This window comes from Arvicola amphibius, chromosome 7 (genome assembly GCF_903992535.2).
Source record: "Arvicola amphibius chromosome 7, mArvAmp1.2, whole genome shotgun sequence".
In the NCBI taxonomy this organism is placed as follows: domain Eukaryota; kingdom Metazoa; phylum Chordata; class Mammalia; order Rodentia; family Cricetidae; genus Arvicola; species Arvicola amphibius.
The window spans coordinates 38,850,761-38,875,033 of record NC_052053.1 but is presented as its reverse complement, the minus strand read 5'-3'; the positions used below and the strand labels follow the sequence as shown (position 1 = coordinate 38,875,033).

At 38.1% G+C, this 24,273-nt stretch overlaps 1 protein-coding gene across 1 annotated transcript in view; it reads right to left on the bottom strand.

The window, feature by feature from the left end:
• Lrp1b (LDL receptor related protein 1B) overlaps positions 1–24,273 on the bottom strand; it is a 1,542,993-nt gene that overhangs the window by 767,752 nt on the left and 750,968 nt on the right. Inside the window, exon 8 of the mRNA XM_042055373.1 lies at positions 2,575–2,797. Coding sequence (XP_041911307.1) covers positions 2,575–2,797 — 223 coding nt within the window. The remainder of the gene's footprint in view (positions 1–2,574; positions 2,798–24,273) is intronic.

Below are 24,273 nucleotides of genomic sequence, written 5' to 3'. Positions count from 1 at the left end.
TGACTTTGTCATCCTTGAACTGGCTTTGCAATCCCGGGGGATCCATATACTCTGCCTAGCCAATCTAGATGAACTAAAGAGATCCAGGACAACCAGAGCACCCGTCTCAAAAAAAAAAAAAAAAAAAAAGGAAAAAATATAGTGGATGGCACCTGAGGAAGGACACCTAAAATAACATCTGGCCTCCATAAATGTGCCCTTGTAAGCATCCTGACTCCCCCCACACAGGATATGGAGATTTCACCGCATTAAAAAAGACCTGCTCCATAATTATGAGCACCAGAGTTTAAATCACAACACTATTCTATTAGCTAGAAGTCCTGCAGAAACACATATGCACACACTACACAAACAAATAAAAAAAACAACAATAATAATGAGAGAGTAAAGAGGAAAATGGACATTTAAAGACTTTTTAACATTACTAAAGAGTTATTTTAATTTTATTTCAAAATACGCATATATGCATATTTATATGTGTGGATTTGTGCAGATGTAAATGTAATGTCCACAGAGGTCAGAAGACAGTGTCAGACTTCTGAACTTAGTTGTGTGCAATATAAGTGGGTGCTGGGAACGGAACTTGGGTCCTTTGTAATAGCAGTACATACTGTTCACCACTAAGCCATCTCTACAGGCTTTTAAAAGACTTTCCAAATGATTAGGAGCAAAATCATTTGAATTTCACCATTCAATATTTAATTTTTAATGGCAAATAAAATAAAGTCTCTCATAATCATCTTAGAAATTATTACACAGAAGGTCATAACCAAGCCTACCAAAGATACTGAATTCTTTAGGACAGGTGAAATTATGAGGGAAGAAATTGTAACCCATGTAAAGGTTTTCATGTTTCAAAGATAATTAACTGCATTATAAAGGTGATGAGGGACAAAGTCACTGTAAAGGGTTCACAGAACATGCTTATCTCATACTATATCAGAAATCAAAGGGATTCAATTACTAAATCTATTAACTCACTGGAGACCTCACAAAAGACTGATGTAATATAAGAGACAGATAAATATGGGGGAGAAATACCACTGGAATCAAGGCATACTTCAACTAAGTCTTTTAAAGGCATTTATGGAGCACTGTCTGAAGAAAAAGGAAGAAAGAAAGAAACAAGCAAACAAACAAAAAACACAAAAAAACCTTAATGCACAGACAAGAATATTGATCTTTGAAATTTCACAAAATTCTCATTGAGGAAGCACACAAATGAATCAGTTGGCAAAATTAAGTCTAACACTATTAAAATAATTAGGGTATTTTTTGTGAGTACACATTTGCTTTTGTTAGCAAACTATTTTTAATGTCCCATAGGACAGATGGCAGTGCATATGAATAAACGGCTTTGAATTAGTTTTCAGAAAGTAGGTCATGACATTTGTCCCGTTCCAGGGAGTCTCTCTCTCTCTCTTGTGAATACAGCACTTTTGCATTCATGGTCTTGTTTATGTTTGTTTGCCTTCACAGGGAGGCAAAGAAGCAAGAGGCATCTAGTGTCATGATTTAGATGGCTGAGCTTAACTGCCAACTGGGCTACATCCAGGTTCAACTAAAAGCACACTCATGAGGGATTTTCTTGCTTGGCTCATTTGAGATCAGACTATCTGCCTTAAATCTAGATCATCTGAGGTGGGAACAGCCACCCTAAAATTTTCTCTGTTGGCAGCTCAAATAAAAGGACATTGGGACTGATGGATCATGTGACCAAACCCGTCTCTCTGAGTGTGGCCAACAGCGGGGCCTGACTGAGAAGCAAAGGACAATGGCGCTGGGCTTTGATTCTTCTGCATGGACAGGCTCTGTGGGAGCCTTCTCAGCTTGGTCGATCACCTTCCTGGACCTGGGGGGAGTTGGGAGGACCTTGGTCTTAGCATAGAGTGGGCAACCCTGATGGCTCCTTGGCCTTGAGAGGGAGGGAGGGGAGGTAGGGGTGGAGGGGAGGGGAGGGAAGGGGGAGAAGGAGGGGAGGGAAGGGGGAGGAGGAGGGGAGCGAGGGGGGAGGAGGAGGGAAGGAGATGGAAATTTTTAAATATAAAAAAAATAAACCATGAGGGAAAAAAAAAAAAAGGACATTGCTTTGGAAGGCAAGATCACCAATACTGCTGCTAAGCCACTCCCTTGCTGATGTTAAAACACAGTTCTAAGGGATTCCAACCTAGAGTAGCAACCAGCAGCTCTTGATGAGCCCTGCAGGTCATCCAGTCTCTACTGGATTCTCTGCCTTTCCATCAGGAAACAACCATTGTTATACTAACCAGACCATGGATCCAATCAAGACTCTAAGCCACGCTAATAAATTCCCTTTACACACACACACACACACACACACACACACACACACACACACACACACACTATATTCCCTTAGAAGAACCTGATAAATTCAACAGACATATCCTAGTATCATGGTGACTAGAACATCCTTCCAAATAAAATATGCATCTGAAGTTTGTGAGCCATTATTACATCTTATCTGGAAGGAATGCTACAAATTTCGATCTTTAGAAGGGTATCATATATTCAGTTTATGGTAGCTGCATTTTCTAACAAAATTGTACTTACCTGTCTACCCTGTACAAGAGTATGCCTGTTTCTTCCTTGGTAGTCTACTACTCCCACATAGTCCAAGTAGAGATCTACCCAATAAACCAATCTGTTGACGAGGTCCAGTGTCAGGGCAGCTGGCTGTTCTGCCTTTGAAGAAACTATCCTCGTTCTGTTCATCCCATCCAGGTCACATCTCTCTACTTTAGGAACATCCCCAGAGTCAGTAAAGAAAAGTTTTCTGTTGAAAGACAAATAAATGTTAATATGAAGAGAGAGGAAACATATTTGATAGAGCCATCTGTAAAAAGCAGAACTTTCCTACTAATTTATTTCAGTAGTTACATCTGCTTGCTTCCCAAACCATTTCCATATAATATCCGTCATAAACAGAGGAATCTGCTAATGAATATTGCAGGGCATAAGGGAGCAGATTAAGCAACAACTGTAAAATTTCCTCCAAGCCAATGGCTGTGGTGGCTTTATTTTTGCATCAGCCGAGTTTCTTTAAGCTTAATATAGCCAGTGCATCATCCCATTAAGGACAAGGTACTGAAGCAAGCCAAGTCATCAGGCCAGGGCGAGTGAGCGACCAGACATTATATCCAACCTGATTTTCAAATTGCTGTTAATATTTGTTTCCTATAAAACCTGTTCTGTGGAGTTCTGCAACGTTGTGAGGCGCAGAGAACAGCAAACCAGGAATGAATGAAGTAGTGAAAACGGAAGCTTGCTGTCTGTAACACTAGAAAAAAAACGTAAATAACATGACCTGCAGGCCTATTGCAAATGCTTCCCAAATAAAGGACTTGCATAAAGGAAATGAAGGGCACTCCTCTATTTCTCTTAATGCATTTTGAAGAAAATGCTGAAAGAAAATGCTCACTTCTGGGACAAGAAATCGTTTCAAGCAGTTCTGAGACTGCCAAAGATTTAAATACACCTGGAACACTTGAGTGTTTAATATTTGATTAGTATTCACAATGTTTAGTAAACACAAATCAATTTCAATTACCCTGACAATAGTTAACAAGATTTCCACTCATGAGACTTAATTGCATTTGTAAAGAGAAGACCATCTTGCCTTGACTTAAATATAATCTCAAGAATAATCTAATTTACAGTGACTGAGCAATATGAAGATTGCCTGGAGTATAGAATATTGGATTTTACAAACTTGGAGAATTAGTTTTTAGTTACTTTTTTCAACAGTCTTGAATTATCTAACACAATGGGGTATCTTTCAACCTAAAAAGTAGTATTTAAACTGTAATTTTAGATAAGTTCTTTCTGTAAAGAAGGCTTTTAAACATTAATGGGTAGTGTTCTGTATTGATGGGATAAAATTTCTTTATGAGTTCTTGAAAGATCGTCGTAGCTAAGCAAGTCAAACATTTCAAGTGACAGTGCAGACAGAGAGTTTTCTATTTTGGCAAAGAACAAAGGCATGACTATATTCCAGTGCTAGCCTTTTCTCTCCCTCTGGAGTTCTCTCTCTGTTCCCTGCACTCTTCTGATGGCTCCACCTTCCTCATTCTTAACCAATTTGATTATAGCTCACTCAAGATGAACTATAAGTAGTACTTTTCTTCTTTTATAGAAAACACACTAAGGAAATACATAAGGAGCCCCATCCTCAGATATGTTCTAAGCAGAAGAGTGTCTGCAATTATTATAAGATGTCTCTCCAGGATATTAAGCTTCCCATTTCAAATGAGTTCATTTCACATAAGTGAAGAGAATGTGTAGGTATTGAGGGCTTCAGAAGCTGGCACAACATGAACTGCGTGATACCCAGACACTGTATAGGTATGAAGTGAAGCAACATTGCCCAACAGTTAAGATGGAAGAGTACTGGAGGGTGGTTCACTCGGTGATCTTTCAGGGGGCCTGAGTTCAGTTCTCAGAACTCACAATGCAGTTTAGAACACCACTTCTGTGATGTCTGATGGCATCTTCCAACTTCCAGAGATATGCATGTAGGAAACACACACACACACCACACACACACATCTATATATCTATATTTACATATAGTTATACAATCTAAAACTAAACAAACCAACAAAAAGGGCAACGACTGGTCTGGAAATAAAGATTTATCTGAAGCCTTGAGTTGTCTTATTGGATCACATCCAGAAGAAACAAAGAGATTGGAATGAGGATAAGAACCCTTGAGGCCTACTCTTGTAGAAATAGGCAGAAGGAGAAAAGAAGGCCGAGGAGTTCAGAGGTCAGAAGAGATATGAGGTCAGAGCAAACATAGATCCATAGGTTTCTGAAACATTTCAGGAAGTAGGATCAGAAAGGATGACTAGGTCAAACTTCACAAATAATATAAAGTTATTCTTCAAAAGGAAGCCATTGATTTTGGATATTTGTTAAAGTATAAGTAAAGTTGGTACTTCTGAGGAAGAATAATCTATTGGTATGAATTAGATTATAATGGACAATACACAAATAATTCTTCTACAAGTTTTTCAGTGATATTAAGCTACAGCTTCAGGAATAAAACAAATGACTTACAGATAGATATGTTCAACATCATAATAATCCTGATTATAGAAACTCTAGAATATTCTATATGTGTGTGTGCATGTGCATGTGCATGTTGGTGTGTATAATCTATTATGTACACATATATAACATATATATATGACATACATATAATTTGACATATATATGTATATATATATATATTTGGGTGTGTGATTTACTAAATTTTACTGTTTCAGTGTAAATGCAAAGCAAAGAAAACAGAAGAATTTTGGATGTATAAATAGAGCTGAACCAGAAGAGAATTAAGGCCATCTTCTGCTACACAGCACATTTTGGCTCAACTAGGGCTACATGAGAAACTATTTTAACTGAAATAAATATCTATAATTAATGGAAAATAAAAGCTAAATTGTTCCCTAGACTGAAAATCATTTTTCATTCTTATGTTTCCTTGAATCTTCACCAGAGTAAATACTATTACACTATCCACATTATTCTATTATCTTCAGACATTACCACATAGAAGTAACATTATTTCCATTTAGAGATGAAAGATGTTCAGTGTGCATAATTTGCCATGGTAAGAAACACAGAATTAACCTCATGCCATTTTTTTTTTGGTCTTATTATTTTGAAGGAATTTCAAATCTAAATAAAAGTTTTACCTATAGCAGAACATATAACTGGTTGCGGTCTACATTTAAATTCACCATTTTTTCAAAATTTATGCCCTCACTGTACATCCTGGACTCTGAATCATATGAGTGGATGACTCACACAGACATCATAACCCTTTCCAGCTAATACTTCTCTTCAAATCTCTTGAGAACAAGTGCTTGGTCTCGTAACCACAATGCCCCTGTCATAGTCAATATTTTAAACAGCAGACATTATACAACTCTTTTTCAAGTTTTTCCATTAACCACTAGTGTTTGGTTGACTTGTTGGCTTTGTATGATAGGGTCTCACTCTGTTACCCAGGTCTATGTTGAGATAGTAGGTAATTCTCCCGAATGTTGGTGTTACACCAGTTTCCCCCCGTGTATGCCTCATGTTCGTCGTGGTGATTCCTGTTGTTCAGAATGTAAGCCAGCACGGTTCCTTCTCTCAGGCCTCTTTTGAAACTGTTTAACAACCAGGCCTTTCTTTGCTGAGTATGTGAGCATTTCTAAGCAGCAGAGAGTTAGTTGCCTTGAATATTTGAATTTAGAGTTGCCTGATTTTTCTACTAATTAGATTAAGCTAGGCATTTTGATTTGAAATGTGATCGTTTTGTCCATTGTCATTATTGTCTTTTGGATTATGAACAAGAGGACAGCCTATAACCTACTCCAGGAGATGCACAAAAAGTAAATAGAAATGAGATTTGGGATTCAATTTTATCTGTTTTTATTTTTTTAATGTTTGTCTGAACACTTAAGAGCTTTATTAAAAGATTTTACTATTAATTATGTGCATATGTGTGTGGAAATGAGCGCAGGCGAGGATGTCGGGTCCCCTATAGCTGGAGTGACAGGCGGTGGTGAGTAGATGGGAACTAAACTCTGGTCCTTTGTAAAAGCAATTGGTGCTCTTAATTGCTGATTGATTTCTCTAGTCCTAAATAGCTAACTCTTGATTTTGAGAGTCCACAGTCTTTCTTTCACAGATCCCTTCCAGTCACCCCCCTCTTCAGTCCCCATACAGCACAGACAGATCTATAAAGAAATCACCTGTTGGTTTATACAGTGGTTCTTAATCTGTGGGTTATGAACCCCTATGACCATCAGAAAACACAGGTATCTACATTATGATTTTTAGCAGTAGCAACATTATAGCTATGAAGTAACAACAGAAATAATTTTAGGGATGGGGATCACCATAACCTGAGGAACTCAATTAAAGAGTCTCAGCATCAGGAAGGTTGAGAACCATTGGTTTATACTGATTCATGGAGAGCAGCCCTGTCCTGCTCTGTACCCTTCCCACTCTCTAAGAACTTCAGCTCCACCTTGTCTCCCTGTCTCCACATCTGTGCTAACAACTTTTTCCCCATATTATTACATACCTCAAAAAGAGGACTCTTTCATTGTTCTGCATTTAATTTGAATGTCCTTCTAGATTTTTGTTTGCACTATCATCAAATCTCAGACTAAAATAATGATAGTTTAAGTTTAATCTCTGTTTCTAAGATATTTAACTAAGAATACACCAAAGAAAGGGATGCTTTGGGGGGCTTTCAGCTACTCATCGAGTTCATAGTTATTGCATCTCTACCACTCTAGTAAAGAGGAGTTGATTATTTCAGATGCAATAACACATCACATATGGTGAGGAAAATAACTCTAATATCATACTGACTGTATATGTGGTCTTGCTTTATTATAGATGTGTACATTTTGCTTCTAAGGAAGGTAGGAGGAAACTCTAAAAATCATTGGTAAGCATCCCCACCACAGATGAAAATTTCCTGAGGTCCTGCTGCAGGCAGTGATAGAGTGATAGAGTTTTGTATTTACAGGCAGGACTTCAACCATCCCTAAATTTTAAAGCAAAACAATGGTCACACATACACGTTAAAACAAGTTTTTTGCTTGTTTTTTTTTTTTTTTGGTTTTTTTGGTGGGGTGGGGTTCTTTTCTTGGTTGGTTCGTTTCTGTTTCTTAATGATGAATGTAAGAATTGCTTTGGACGGTGGTATCTGCTTCCACAGCACTGACAAGCTCTTGTTCTGAAGGACACAGGTTCTTTAGGTGCACTGCCACCTGGGCTTTTGTGTCATCTGTCCTTCCCCTTCAGTTAGAATGTAATGCTGGAGCTGGGGGGCGGGAGTTCCAACTAGGTCTCAAAATTACATGACAATATTCATTTAACTCTACAAAAATGATATTCCAGTACAAGGCATTTCACATAACAATATTCACATATTCACAACAAGAACCCGTAAGAAGGTGGATACAATACTAAAGATCACGTATACCAGAATTCAGGATATCTACAGTGCTCTGATCAAGTCCCAGCACACAGTCCTTCTCTAATAATCATGTATTAATGATGATAACCATTTCAGCAAAATGATATATAATTTCTTAGAAAGTATTATCCTGAGAACTTAATTTTGTATTGTTGTTTTTAGAGTAATTTAGTGCTATCCAAAGAGCATCAATTGTAATACAAATTTATATATTTCTTCCATTATATATACAAATTTGAACAAGGAAGCGATTTTCCACATTATATAGAGTAATTAAAGTATACTCAGTATTAAAGTAGGAATATTAAATATTTAACACCGCAATTCTTGAATGCAATAGTGAATCTGAAAGGGTAATGAGTCTCTTTTACAAGTGGTTAAAATTCAAATTCCATTACCTCTTGCTATTTAAGCTTGTGGAAGATAAACAATTAAACTATTTTCTCTGTCTAGCTAAGCCTGCAAGACAGTTATTTATTGATTTTTACTTGTTTGACGTTTTCGCTTCTGTTGTTCGTGAACCCTCTGTTGTCCTTGGTTTTCACTCTATACATAAACACACAGAAATTAAACCTGACATACAGGCTCCCACTCTCAGTCAGCAGCTCTAGATACTGCAAACATTTCTCCTAGTAATTTCCCCAGAAGTGTCTGTGCGCTGGCTATAGTGGGCTGTAAAGCTGGCCTGTTCTGCATGCTTATCTGCAAAATTTTGCCCCTCTAAAGTATTTTCTAGAGATTCTCAGCTGTATAGGCAATTTTAAATGGTAGCACACTCTGCCCCTTCAAGGAGAAGGTTACAGTGAACACAGGAGGAAAGGCTCGGCTTTGCAGAGCCACTAGGACTTTCTCTCTCAATGGTGTAAACCAATAGGTGTAGAGTCCACCCAGGGGCAGATGTGTTATAATAGGTCAAGTAGGCAGGCAGGGTGGGCTGGAAGGAGAAAGTAATCCTGGAGCCTGTGCATACAGCAGAAGATAGAGAGGAGGAAGGAAAGTTTAGGCCACAAGGGCCAATCCTAGCCCCTGGACTTAGATCTGGAGACACTGGACATTATCTATGCCTTGATTAAAAATTTCTATTTCTTTGAGCTGGTTTAAACTAGCAGAAACTAGCAGGACCTGGTTAATACACCATAATGTTTGATGAGATCACACATTCATAGGACTCGTTGTAAAATGTTGATGGAAAAAGCATCATATGATTAGGGCAGCACTGTTTTTGAAGGGCTGACATTAGAGCATGAATCATTCCAAGAGTTACTTATAAACTTTATATAATTCCATTCCACATTCTCACTCTTACATAAAAAGAAATTAACTTTAAAAACATAGACAGTATCTGAAATCTTTCTTGCCTTCATGAAAACATGAAACAGACTGATAGTATACATACAGTAATTCATTCAAAAATAAAATGTGTGTGTGAGTGTGTGTGTGTGTGTGTGTCTCACAGGTCTGTAATCATAGTTTATCAGAACCCTGAGATAAGAAAATACTAAGTTTGAGGTTTTAAGGGACTCAGAGTGAATTCATGGACAACTTATCAATTTAGTGAGGCCCTGCTTTAAAAAGAAACATGAATTCTAGGTCTATAATTTAGTGGTAGAACATTTGTCCAGTGTTTGAGAGGAGCTGGGTTTGAATCTTGAGAATTTTTTTTCCTGTTTGTTTGTTTGAAAAATATCTTCACTCATTTAAAATCCCATAAACACTCAAATCATTGTTCCCAAGTGTCATGCTGGGGTACAAACTGAATCTATGTGACTCGGTTTTCTCTGAGGGTTCTCAGTGCATCAGTTCTTGGACTAGGAGACCTTGTGCCCATTGACCTTTCAGGCTATCTCCCTCACATGCAGTCTTCTCTTTTCTGTTCTCATTCCTTCTCATTTCTTCATTCTTCTCATTCTAGATATTTCATCCATTGCATTCCTGTCCACTATGGAAAGATTGTCTTACATCTTTCTGCCTCCATGGCTAGACACATTGAAAAATATTTCCCTTTTATTAAGCCTCCCCTATGTTGCTTTCTCTGCACCCTGTTGTAGTAAGAAGGGATTATCTTTTAAGGAGGATCCAAAGAGCGATGCATGGATTTTCCTGGGAAGGGGAAATATGAGAGGTATCCTGAGTAAACTGGGGGTGGAGAGGGATGGAGGGATGGGAGCTTGAGGGAGCAGGATGGGCAAGCTGGATTAGGATTGGGGGCAGGATAGAGAGAGGAAAGAAAAAGACATCTTAACTGGGGAGTGCATTAGGAAGAAACTTGATGCCAGGGAAATTCCCAGGAATCCCACAAAGATGACCTCAGTTAAGACTCCTAGCAATAGTGGAGAGGGTGACTGAACTGGCCAGCTACTATAATCAGATTGGTGATGACCTTAATTATCATCAGTGACATTCTATCAGGTAACTGACAGAAACAAATGTAGAGATCCATAGCCAAGCACTGAGCTTAGCTTTTGCTGAAGAAAGGTGAAGGGATTGTTGGAGCCGGAGAATCATGACAAGGGAACCCACAGAGACAACTGACTGAGCTGGTGGGACCTCTTGAACTCTGAACCAACAGGGAGCCTTCCTGGGACTAACCATGACTCTGCATGTGTGTGACAGGTGTGTGGCTTGGTCTCTTTGTATGGATCCTAGCAGTGAGATCAGGGCCTGTCCCTCGGGTTTGGGTGATTTTGGGAACTTCTTCCCCATAATGGGTTACCTTGCCCAGCCTTGATGCAAGGGGAAGAGCTCATTCCTGCCTAAGTTTGATGCGCCATATTTGCTGAAGTCCATGGGAGAGCTGCCTCTTTCTAAATGGAGACCGAGGAGGAGGGGATGGGGGTAGGAGGACTATGTGAAGCAAAGGAGACATGGCGGGAGAGGAAGGAGGGAGAGGACACTGTGTTCTTTATGTAAAATCAATGAAAAAATTATTTAAATATTTTTTAAAAGGAGCATCTTCCTTCCTTTGACGGTAGTCGATGACAAGGTCTACTCTATCTTTCTCAAGATCTAATTTCAACTCTCTCTCCCACCGCATCTTCAGCTTGTCATTTTCAACCTAAGTCCAGATTCAACATAAGTAGTAGAACTTGTCAGGCATGGTGGTGCATTCCTTCAATCCAATCACTGGAATTTTAAATCATTGGAAGGGGGAGGTAAGAGGATCTCTGAATTCAAGGCCAGCCTAGTCATCAAAGCCTGTTCCAAGACAGCTAGCACCATTATACTGAGAAACCCTGTCTTACCACCCCACCCCAGAAAAAAAAAAAGGAGTAACAGAACTCTCCAACATGTTCCTCCTCTTTGTCATTCTTTACATAGTGGTCAAGGATATCCCATTAAAATAAAATAGGGTCATGTGCTATGAAATTCCCTATAGCTGCGGGCATCAATCAGGGAAATAGTCAGATTTTTAACATAGCCAACAGTGGCGAGCACAATCTGGTCTCAGCTGAATCACTAGCTTCAGCTAACAGCATCCTTCCAACTCAGGTACATCTCCAACCAGATGGCAGCATCCTTCTGTTTTCCCAGTGTCTGGTCTTTTAGTAGTCAAGCATTGTCTTTTTCCTGAACTACATATACCTCCCCTCGGCTATTATCTGCTCTGCTATTTCAAATGGAACTTCACTTATTCATTTAAATGTCAATTTCTGATCTTCTCAGTTCTTCAAATATCCATTCAGTCAACCTGAAAAAATATTATGGTATTTTGAAAATTGTTTGATTAATATTGATCTATATGATTCTTGTATAAAATAAATAGATACATATGCATTACAAAACCAATTAAGAGGACACATTATACACACACATCTTAATTCAAGAAAATCAGTACAAAATTGAGGAATATATATATATATTCAATTTTTGTACTGATTTTCTTGTATTAAGATGATAAAATATAAGTCTGGGATTTAAAATTAGGTTAGAAGATCTATGAAGAGCATTATCCCATTCTAGGAGAGAGACATGAGCTTTTCCACACTATCTAGCATAGATAACTGTAATTCTACTTGGGATTCAATCATTAGTTAATAAATTATTGATTTATTTTCTATGTTTACATTGCTCTTTTGCATACTTCTACTTAAAGAATTTTCAGGAGGCAGTGTATCTATTCATAGTTATATTTGAAAACTCTTTTGTCTAATCAATTTTCATTTTAGCAACATCTTACTCAAGCTACTGCAGCTTACAGATACCATCTTATAATAACAGTTGGGTGTATTCAAGGGGTTCAAACTAGCTAATTCTGGAATCTAGAAAAGTTCTGTTTCTTTCTTTATTTTAGAGTAAGACATAACTAATCTGAATTTTCATAAATTTTAATACTATCGCCTATGAGATGATAACACTGAAAACATTGAGTATTACACTCAGGAACTCCATCTTGGTGCTATGCATTGATAATAGGGAGAAAGGATGAAAACAGAAGAGCTTCAAGATAGGCCATGGGCCTTAAAATTGGAGATAAAGATGAGTGCCTTTTAGTACAGTATTAAATTTCAACACCCATACTTTTTTTTTTTTTTGTCCTGAGGATCAAGCCAAGGGTTCTGTGTGTTTTAGTAAGCACTCTACCATTTAGCCACACCATCTTCTCAAATTTATTTTTCAAATTTACTGTGACTGGAGATTTCTCAAATCTATATACCTCATAAGATCTCAAATTGCCCTTTCCTTTACTTCAAAGAATGTGGCTAATATTCTATGTAGATGCTTTCCTTGACCAAAGGCAGTACTTACTTAGGAATCCTATAGCTTTAAGGATGCCAGGAGCCAAATACCATGTTAAATATGATTTATTCATGAAAACAGTAAAATATTTGATGCAATATCTTAGAACTCAAAATTTTCTGTTTGAGACATACAAAGAGGTGGAATCAAATTTCCACACTTAAGGAATCCCTGTTGCCATGTACAGGCATGCTTCTGGACTGTAATAACACAGACAGCGGTCTGGAAAGAGACTACTTAAGTTCCCTGAAGTTGTGACATGCGAGTGGAGAAGGGAGCAATACAGGTAGAATGGTCTAATTTGCGAGGAGAACGGCTACAGAGCCAGGAAAAGGGGCACCTAAAAGCATGGATGTGTGGAAACATACAGAAAACTACTATTTAATGAGGATATCCAATAAAATCTAAAAAGCAGTTTGAACATCTTACATGTATTGATAATACTCTTCCCACAAGTTATAGCTTATTATACTAAATTAATAATTAAATAAAAATCCGAGAACAAGGTGTAGACTGTAACCCTATGTGCTGTTGGTCACCGAGGCACACTGAAGGCCCTCAGACAGTATAGGCTCTTGCCATTGCTCTTTGTTATCCCTCCCCCAGAAGTTGATGCCAAGCCCGATTGCTACAGATATCACATTCTTTCATCAGAGAGCACAAAATTGTAAAGCTGGAGCTGAACTTCCAACATATTGATTAGTTTTTATAGTGCCAGAAAGTGCTCTGCAGGGGACCGTGGGGGACAAAAGTCATCAATAGACTTATCCAGCTGTGAATTTTGTAGACTGCAGTAAGGAAACGAAAGTCTGGATAAGAAGTGCTCCTGCTGCATTCGTGAGACAATTAACAGGGAGGTGTGATAGTTTGAATGAGAATGTCCCCCGTAAGTGCCTGGGTTAGAAGACTTGAGAATCTTAGGATGTGTGTCTTTATTGGAGGAGATGTCGCCTTGTTGAAGCAGTTGGTTTGAAAGGCACATACCTGTCCTAGTCCCATTATCCCAGTCTAAAATGTGCACGTCACATGTGAGCTCTCAGTTACTGCTTCATCACCACACCTGCTGGTGCCATGTTCTCTGCCCTGGTGACTTTGGACTACCCTCTGAAAATGTAAGGCAAGTCTCCAATGACATGTTTCCTTTTATGTGCTTCCTTGGTCACGGTATTCCTTTATACCAGCAGAACAAAAACTGGGTAATCTGTTGATCGTGTTTGAAGTCCGTTCCACAGGAGGGAATTTGCCTGGCACTATAAACACGGTCAAATGTCCAAGGCTAAGGATGCCAGACACCCTTTGGGGAACCTTCCTTTTAGCAAATGGACATGTTATGAAACTGCCTACTATATATTTATATCCTAACCTATTGATTGTGTTACTGTCAGCGTTCATAAGAGAAACTTTTCAATATAGTCATTAACAAGATAGTTAGTGAAGAGACTTCTAACAGACTGAACTATCAGGGCTGGTGGAGTCCTTCTTAAAGCAGACATCAATATTACTCCTTCCAAAAATCACGGAGCATCACTAAAGAGGAAGAAGAAAGAATATAAGAGCTGGAGGACAGGGGTGTGTGATGCAAAAGAAAGCCATTGGAGATAACAACCAGGATCATCTGCAGAAGACCTCAGCAGCATTTCATCAGAGCTGGGAGAGAGGCTCAGGCAACTGAACTGGTCTCTCAATTGGGCAGTTAATCACTGGGTGTGGGTGGGTGGGTATTACTTTGTTCAGCAGCATGACCAATAAATATTCTATCATCCATTCTTAGACAAGCAACCCTTATTAAATTCAGCTACTCATACACAATGAGACAAGAAAGCAGAACTCATTGGGAAGAAATATTTCAACATAAGAGCATGGGGAAGGAGAGAGGAATGGGGGTGAAAACAATTAAAATTCATTACGTGAATGTGTGAAATTGTCAGAGAACAACAGCAGGTCTGTACCTGAGAAATGACAGCGGTAATATTACCATAGCGCCGAGTCTCTCGGAGTATTTGGAGGATAGAAATAACGAATGTCCTATGGCACTGTGAAAGGTTAATTCATGCATGATCATTCTGTTTTCCCACACATGTAAGTAAAGATGATAGCACTTGCATTTGAAGTGCTTTGAAATTACTAAATGAAAGTGAGCATAGCTGACTCACAAGCTTTTTAATATTTAAACACAGGATAATGACCCTGTAAATAACGATGCTCTAAACCCACTTAATCTCTGATTCTTCGCTCCTATCATCTATCCTTCCTCATACAAAAGTTTAAAAACAACTCTCTCTCTTTCAGTTTGAATCCACACCAATATATATGCGCAAATAACCACACGAAGACAGAGAAGTTAAAGAGATAGATGCTCACTGAAGACTATAATTAATAAACAGTGGTTAAAGGCAGATGGGTTACTTTCATGAAACTGAAATAAAACCGTTGTTGAAAAATAACCTCATTTATCATGTGCAGATTACTTAAATTCTTTTGATTCAAGATTAGAATGGGAACAATTTGAACATAGGAACTAACTGAATAATTTAAGGTCTTCCATCTACAAAACTTTTATTTTCTAAGAATCTGTCTAGTTTTATTTGGAATTTCTGTCCTAGAATAAAAAAAGAAACTTATTTAAAGGTCAGGATTTAAAGCAATTATGTTGACAACAATAAGGGCCTGTGGTCCAAGCAATTTTTGTTAAGATGCTTTGGTATAATCTTAAGAACTTACAAATAGAGTTATATACTTATCTATGTACAGAGGAAAATTTTCTAGAGAAGCACAGGTTTGTCAAAGAACCTATTTTCTGTGTGGAAGGGCTATAGATAGCATAGCTCAGAGAGCTTTGCTTGCCACCATGGAAACTAGGAATGTCGAGTCACAGAAGAAAAGTCAAAGTTTGCAAAGAGCCATAGGATGGCTTCACTGGAACTGAGCTCTGGGAGGACCTAAGACAGCGTAGTGGCTAAGGAAGAAGGCCCACCGCTCCACCACTACCATCCAGTCCGGGTTCTCACATTTCCCACCGCTTCTCTAGGAAAGGGTGAATTCAATCCACTGTCATCTCATCCCAACAACTCAACTGCATTTTTAGTAAAAAGGGTGTTCATCGAAATATCACCTTTCAGATACTCACAGTCTTTATTTAATTCTATATTAAAGCTATTTACTCTTTTCTCAGGGACTCACTATCGATTTAGTTATGACAGTGGAGAAAGAAAGGTGATCACCCGTCTGTATGAAGGCGAAAGTAGACCTTTACACCTGTTTCCCGGGACAGTTCCTATCCCATTATTGAATAAATACTCATAGAGAAGTTGACATGGCCAGTCGACATCCTCAAGTTATCAATTGGCACTGAGCTTTTACTGGAGGAGCAGAGAAATGCCAAGTCAACGTCCATGAACTGGAGAAAAATACTGAAAGTTTTAACTTGGCAGAAAGAAAATTGGCATATGAGGTTCCAATGAGCAAGGACAAAGTATGTATGCGAGAGAAAGAATTATAATTATTTGAGTAGGAAACTAAGTCCTACTTCTATTACTTAATTGATCCACACAGGTGGTCTCATTTTACTTAATGTCTTTTTTTTTCTAATTGTTTTATTGTTAGTATAATCAGAAGAAATTTTTCTCTGAGGACATCAATCTAATGTGCTAAAGTGGCCAAAACAAGAGACAGATTAGAAAAAAAAAAATGGAAATATTATTTGATCTGTGCAATGTTGGCCACAGAGAATATTCAATGGAATACTTTTGTTAGTTCCAGAGATTCTATAAATTTACAACGAGCTTCAATAAAGCTTTTGTTATAATCCAAGATGAGAAGTACAAGCAGGGCCAGGTGGAGAGAAGTAAGCTATCCTTGTAAAAGTGAAATAATGTAATTCTTCCTTTTGTGTGGAATAGAAAGGTCTGAAAATAAATTGAAAAAAATCTATGGCATTACTGAATCCAAGGCTCCTCCATTAGGTACATTTAGTGAATGTCTTTCCAAAATTCCTGTTAATTCAGACCCACCTCAAGTGGGTCTCTGAAGTTTTGAAGACCCATCCAAAATCTGAGGCCCACCCTCTGCTGGCAGCCTATGTAAAGGATAAGGACTAAAGAAACACTTCCCTTTGCCCACCTGCCCTCACTCTCTCTGGAAATTCACCTCTTTCCTGGCTTTCGAGCCTACTTTTTCAGGACTCTGCTGTGTATCAAAGACAATCTGAGACATCCAGCCTCTCGAATAGAACAGCTATTAGTTTCTTGGATTTCTGTTCAGAGACAACCATTGTTGAAGTAGTAAGAGCATAAACTGTAAGCCATTCTAATTAATTATATGTGTGTGCATACATACACACATATATTTGTGTACATACACAAACAGAGACACATACACATATATTCTATCGGTTCTGTTTCTCTAGAGAACCCTGCCTGATATGACAGGAAAAATATTACCATTTTCAGTCTCTAAATATTTCAACAACTTAAACACTTGTTTTGGGGTTTCTTGAATGTTATTGAGTTACTGTTGATAAAAAGAACTGTGTTTGGGCAACTAAATAATCTGAAAGGAAAAAGGTACATATCATTCATTAAAATTCACCATATGAACCATTCAATGAGCTGGGCGGTGGTGATGCACACCTTTAATCCCAGCACTCGGGAGGCAGAGGCAGGAAGATCTTTGTGAGATGGGGCCAGCCTGGTCTACAAGAGCTAGTTGCAGGACAGGCTCCAAAGCTACAGAGAAACCCTGTCTCAAAAAACAAAAACAAAAACAAAACCAAACAAACAATAACAACATAAGGAAACATTCAGTGGTGGTAAGGTAAATGCATGTTAAGTAAGAAGGAGTCAAAGGAGAGATAAAACAAATTCTAAGAGTCCATTAATAGAATAGAATAAGGCTAAATAAAATAAAATTACTAATTTTTCAGAAGAGGCTTTTTTCTCTCAGTACTTTAGGTATCGTATTTAGGAGCTTTTTTGTATTGTGTTATGAGAAAAGTGTACTCAAATAAAATCCTACTTCATTAACTTACTCACTTTAAATGTTGCTTCATGTTCTGTCACTTTGTGATCTTACCATCAAAATAGAGAAAATATTTTATATTAAGAATTAAGAAAGTAATGTTGAGTGCCTGACTTACAACTAAAACCTTATATTTAAAAATATTATTATCAGATGATGAATAGTAAATAAATATGTTCATGTCTTTGTAAATTATGAGTAACCAAAAGGAAAATTTGAATGTAACTTGAAACATTTTCGCGGAAAATAATTACACTTCCTAACAGAGTTGTGCTTGGTCTCATGGTTCAAAAGTGTCCTTAAGTTTAAACATTCACCTTTTATTAAAGGATTCTGGAGGTGAGAGTTTTTTGTTTTTTTTTTTTTTTTTTTTTTTTTTCAGAAAACAAACTGTTAAGGTCTTCACATAGCGATGCTATCAGTGGATTGATAATGTATCTACGATTGAAAAACTGAGCCATTAGCCAGGTGGTGGTGGCGCACGCCTTTAATCCCAGCACTCGGGAGGCAGAGGCAGGCGAATCTCTGAGTTCTGAGACTAGTCTACAAGAGCTAGTTCCAGGACAGGCTCTCTCAAGCAGCAGAGAAACCCTGTCTCGAAAAAACCAAAACAAACAAACAAACAAACAAACAAAAACAAAACTGAGCCATTGAGAAATCACCATCTGCTACCACCTTACCATCTCCTGCTTGTGTGTTATTGTGCGTTATTAATTAATTTTAACCTTACTCTACCCTCAAATCCAGAAGCTGAGTAACTGAAATGGCTACTTTCTGTCATTTTTATCTAACTTCATTTTCTCATTTACTAATTTGCATAAATTTCATTTGTAGACTTCCTAAGTACATTACATACTTTTTGTTGAGTAGGATCATATAATATATTTTTACCCCAATTTATAGTATTGACAAATTTCAAACCTTAACTAAAAGAATACTTTTCATTCAGAATGATCAATTGTTAAATTGCCAGGTCAGGAAAGGTAGGAACAAGAGAAGGAGAAAAAGAATGATAGCGAAAGAAATATAATTTCTATTTATTGTATACAGGCACATAATTATAAAGTCTTTCCCCCTACTGAACTCTTTCAAATAAATTGAAAACATAGTGACAGTTCCTAAGTCCATGTGCCAAGATAGGAACAGAAAATTCCTGAACATTAAACCAATATGTACTTAATTATCATCCTCCCTTCTCCTGTTGAAGTTCTAATATCTAGGACCTTGATGATAAAGAGGTGATCAGATTAAAATGGGGTTATGAGCATGAGATTTAATCCAATCTTGTGGGAATCCTTATACAAATATGAAATCCATACACGCATGCAGAAGAGCACACAGAAGGCGGTATAAGGCTAGCTTAATGTTGACCAACTCATAGCTATAGACAGAAGTCTTAGAGAATACCAACTCTTCAGAAACGTGTTTTTAAGACTCCTAGACCCCAAAACTGGCTTTAGGGAACCCAATCAATGGTTTGTTGCTATGTCAGGACTGGAGTATGAATGCACAATTCACTAAGTGTTACTATAATAAGCAACAAATTTAACATGGTTAAAACAAAATTACTCTGTGTTCAAAATAGTTTTTTTTTAAATTTTTTTAACATTTCTTTTGTGTTGCAAAACACAAAACATTCCACAAAGAAACTACATAGTCATCTATCAAATTTGGCTTCTTTTGTTTTTTCATTTGTTTGTTTGTTTCTATCCAGAATCATTTGTTGAGATGGATTTTTTTTATCTCGCTTCTTTTAATGCAAACTGTTTCTCTGCCATAATATCCTCTTTTTTGATATAGACATTTAAAGAATATAGGCCGTGTATATTATGTACTGTCTTAAAAACATAGACTTGCCTTTTAATTTCCTGATCATATTAGAGTCCTGTGCTTCTGTCCATTTTAGTGATACCTGGCAGAGCATAAGGCATTCTTGTCCCTTAGGTAATGATGCCCAGTTCAGGGACTTGTTTAACCCACTGTTTTCTAAGTTTCTCCTTGAAGGGAACTCTCTCCCCAGTAGTTAATACTGTGCCTGCACATGAATATCCTCAGCACTATCTCACCCTGGATTTAGCATTTATAATACAAATTTTTCATTGTATCAAATGTTATACTACCAGCTGGAAATGATGATTTCTACTACAAAATTCCTTAGAAATTATTTAGAGCCTTGTTTCAAACAAAAGTGCTTTTCCTCTCAACGTGCCCATATGTTTATTTATAATTGCTTCAATTTCACTACATTATTCTCTCACTAATTAATGTGTCACAATTGATTATAATCAGTATTAATTTTGAAGTTTATGTTGCTTATATTTTGACTTGTCAGTGTTCCTGAACTCTCCCTCATTCCTTTTTTTTAAAACTTTAGGTACCTAATTTAAGTTTTATTGTAAAGCATGTGTTTAAAAAGTAAATATAAATAAGTAGGTTGAATTAAACTAAAGGATCTGATGTTATTTACCTAAGGGTATAAGTAAGTTTGTAGAATAATAAATTTTATAGTTCAGTGTCATTTCTAATATACCAAATATTGCTTTCAATATTTGAAAGATATCAGTAACAAAAAGGCTATACAAATCCTCCTATGAGGATGACTCAATGCTCAGTGATCCTAGGAAGAACGCAGCATGAGGTGGCAAAAAAGAGTCATGTTATTCTTCATGAACAGATGCCCTCAGCAGACAGTCAATGGAAGCTCCTTCAGTAAACAGCAGGGTGGCACCAAACCTGTCAATCATGGGAAGATTGCCTATTGCTCTGCACTCCAATCGCTTCATTGCTGCCAATGACACATAATGCTGTGGAAATGAGAAGGAACTATATGGCACCTATTGAAGTAGCACATCAAAATTAGTGTGTGCAGAAATTAGCCATGTGCTTAAGCACTGCTGATGGTAATGTAGGACGGTTGAGAAATGCAAATTCATTACCTTGTGCGTCAAAGACAAAAGACTGTAGGAAAGGTAAATAACTTGACTATTCCAAAGGTTCAGTCAGTACATAAAGCCAAAGAAAGAGTAACCATTTAAAAATATTGTAAACACTCAATTTGCTGTTACATATTAATAGTACTATCATCGTGTGTGTGTTTGTGTGTGTGTGTGTGTGTGTGTGTGTCTGTGTGTGATTGCATATCACTTGTTGGCAGATTCCCTCAAAGGGCAGAAAAGTGTCCCATTTTTGGATCCCTTAAAAGTGAGTTTACAGAATTGTGAGTAGCCTGATGTACATCCTGGAAAGAGAACTCTGGTTGTCTCTAAGTTCAGAAAGGTCTATTAATTTCTAAACCATCTGCCACTGCTACCTCTTCTGTTACATATTACGTTGGTACGTGTGGACAGCAGGTGAAGCCCTGAGTGGATGTGGATTGTTGGCATGGCGATGTCAGTCATTTTACTGGCTCAAATCCATGGAGTGGCAATGATAAGGATCAGAAAAGTAGCAAATTCTTCTGCTAGTTCATAGGAAGTTGCTGGCTGTGCAAAAACTGACAACTGAATCTTCTTCCTTCAAGATGCCTTCATCGTGACTTTGTTTATTCCTGTGGGCCAATGGTATTGTATTGGTTTAATAAAACTCTGATTGGCCAGTAGCCAGGCAGGAAGTAGAGGTGGGACAATGAGTACAGGATAATTCTGGGAAGAGGAAAGATTCAGTGTGCAGTTGTCACAGAGGAAGCCAGAAGCAGAGGAAGCAAGATGAGAATGCCTCACTGATAAAATGTGCCAAGTCATGAAGCTAACACAAACAAGAATTATGGGTTAATATAAGTTATAAGCATTAATAAGAAGCCTGAGATAATAGGACAACCATTTTATAATTAATGTAGACCTCTGTGTGTTTCTTTGGGACTGAACAGCTGTGGGAGCAGGAGAGACAGAAACCTCTGTCAACAAATGGCACCAATGAGGACAGCTGAGGAGCAGAAAGAGAGAGAACATGAGAAAGAAAGCCAGGACCGTGAGGGAACTTCCACCTGGTGATAGATGAAGAAAATGACTGAGCCCCACATTGGAGCACTGGACTGAGCTCCCAAAGTCCTGATGAGGAGCAGAAGGAGAGAGAACATGAGAAAGAAAGTCAGGACCGTGAGGGGTGCGTTCACCCATGGAGACGGTGGGACAGAACTAATGGGAGAACACCAACCCCAGTTGGAATGGGACTGATGGAACATGCGACCAAACCGGACTCTCTGCATGTGGCCAACAGTGGGGGCTGACTGAGAAACAAAGGACAATGGCACTGGGCTCTGATTCTTCTGCAATGGATGGGCTCTGTGGGAGCCTTCTCAGCTTGGTTGATCACCTTCCTGGTCCTGGGGGGAGTTGGAAGGACCTTAGTCTTAATATAGAGTAGGGAACCCTGATGGCTCCTTCGCCTGGAGAGGGAGGGAGGGGGGTATGGGTGGAGGGGAGGGGAGGGAAGGGGGAGGAGGAGGAGAGGAGATGGAAATTTTTAAATATAAAAAAAAACATGAAAAAAAAAGAAAACCTAAGAGAGTTTGAGGAGCAATTCTAGATATAAAAGAACAGAGATTAGCATGGCTTTTTGATAAAAGCATTTTCTCAGGTGGGCTCTGTTTGCTAGGGGCAGGCATGTCTCATTTAAGAGGGATTTCCTGACTCAGGTTTAGCTGCAAAAACCTTGCAGCTCTTTTAAGAAATATCAACACCAAACACTTAAATGGTGTTTATGAATAGCCAACAGCATGTTTTTTTTTTTTTTTTTTTTTTTTTTTTTTTTTTTTTTTTTTTTTTTTTTTTTTGTGGTGGCAGGGACCTTGAAACTCCATAGAGTTGTGGCAATAAACATGGGTCTGACCAGTATCTCCCCTTTGAGGCTTTACTCTCAGAAAACTAAGGAATGGGCTGGATTAGCCGTCAAAGCCACAGTTTTAGTCCTAGCGATATTGCTTAGCAAATTAAAGACTCATGTGGTCAGAAAAAGAAAGATATACAGTAAAGACAGATTCAGTTGAAAAAAAAAAAAACACCTCTAAATGGTTAAGAGCGTGTTTAAAAATATATGTAGGTTTGGGAGTAAAAGAAGAATGATAAAGTCCTTAAAAAAGAAATAGAGACGGGGGAGGAAAAGTTGGGTATGGTGGCCCACACCTTAATCCCAGCACTTAGGATACAGAGGCAAGTGGATCTCTGTGAGATCAAGGACAGCTTGTTCTATGGAATGAATTCCAGGACTGAACAGCTATGCGACCAGGTGGGATAGAAACCTCAGTCAACAGTTTACCTTCGATGACCACTTCTTACTAAGACTAACTCTAACTCTTTATGTAATACATAAGAAGCATGCTGTGATTCCAGGTTTTATAGAAGGTGCTCTTCATTAAAGAGAGCACATCCCATCCAGTCTTAGCTTTTCTGCATATATGTCATAATTTCTTCATTCTTGTGTCACCCCTACCAGATTTCCAGAACTAAGCCATGCAGGACATGAGAGGTTCCTAGTGCATACAGTGTCATATGATATCTGATACTTGTGCTTGCCTTTTATTGTTTTATCCAGTGCTCATTCTTCCCATCTTTCTGTCAGCTTTCCAGGACTCAGAAGAGCAAGCAAGAGACCCCCAGCCTAATATATTGCTATAATATTTGTTAGCACTTTTGTACAGATTGAAGCATTTTTACCTGCTCAATGCTAATTTGATCACTTAATATTTATAGTACCTATGGGACTGTAACAGTACAACAGACAATGAGCAAGTACTAGACAGGTGAACAGACATCAAACTACCAGCAGGAAGCCGAAAGAGGAACAGGAAATAATCATGTAAACAATTAACATGCAAAAGGAGCAAGCAGAAGGAACCATCTGCTAGAGGAAATGCAAGCAAGAATGAAACTTGTCCAGAGACTTAAAGGGAGAATAGAGTAGGCCAAGTTTATTTGGCACAAGCTGGAAGTGTGTGAAAAGGCCAGATGAATGAGCAAACTGCATTCCAACTCAGTGATCATGGATGTCACACCAAAGAAATCCTCACGTATAACTTCCCTTGTAATCACCTGGTAATAGGAGAGACATTATAATTCTTCAGATGTCAAAAGCTCAAACAATTTGAGGAATTCATTTAAAATGACGTAGTGTGTGAGATAGAGTTCGGCTGTAAGTCATTGTCTGAAGAAGAGTCTGAAATGCCAGTGTCTCTGTGCTCCCAGCTAGTTTCTGCTGGGAACTTGAGCAAGCTGAATAAAAGAGCATGTATCGTCTCTTTGTGCTTCATGTTCATTAGGGACAATTTGGCCTTGGGTTGGGTATGAACATTCTATTAGTGCGTGCACACAGAGATCTCCAGATTCAGGAAGACTCCTTTGTTCTATAGCCCATCCAAAAGAACAGCTGAGTGCTCCAAAAACCTAGTGGATAAAAATAATATTTAAGAGAAGCTGTTTTATTTTTTTTCTCAACTCCAGTTTGAAAGATTGTCTTGAAAATGAAGGCTAATATGCTGTAGATTGTTAAAGAAATGCACCTAAAACGTGTATAAGACA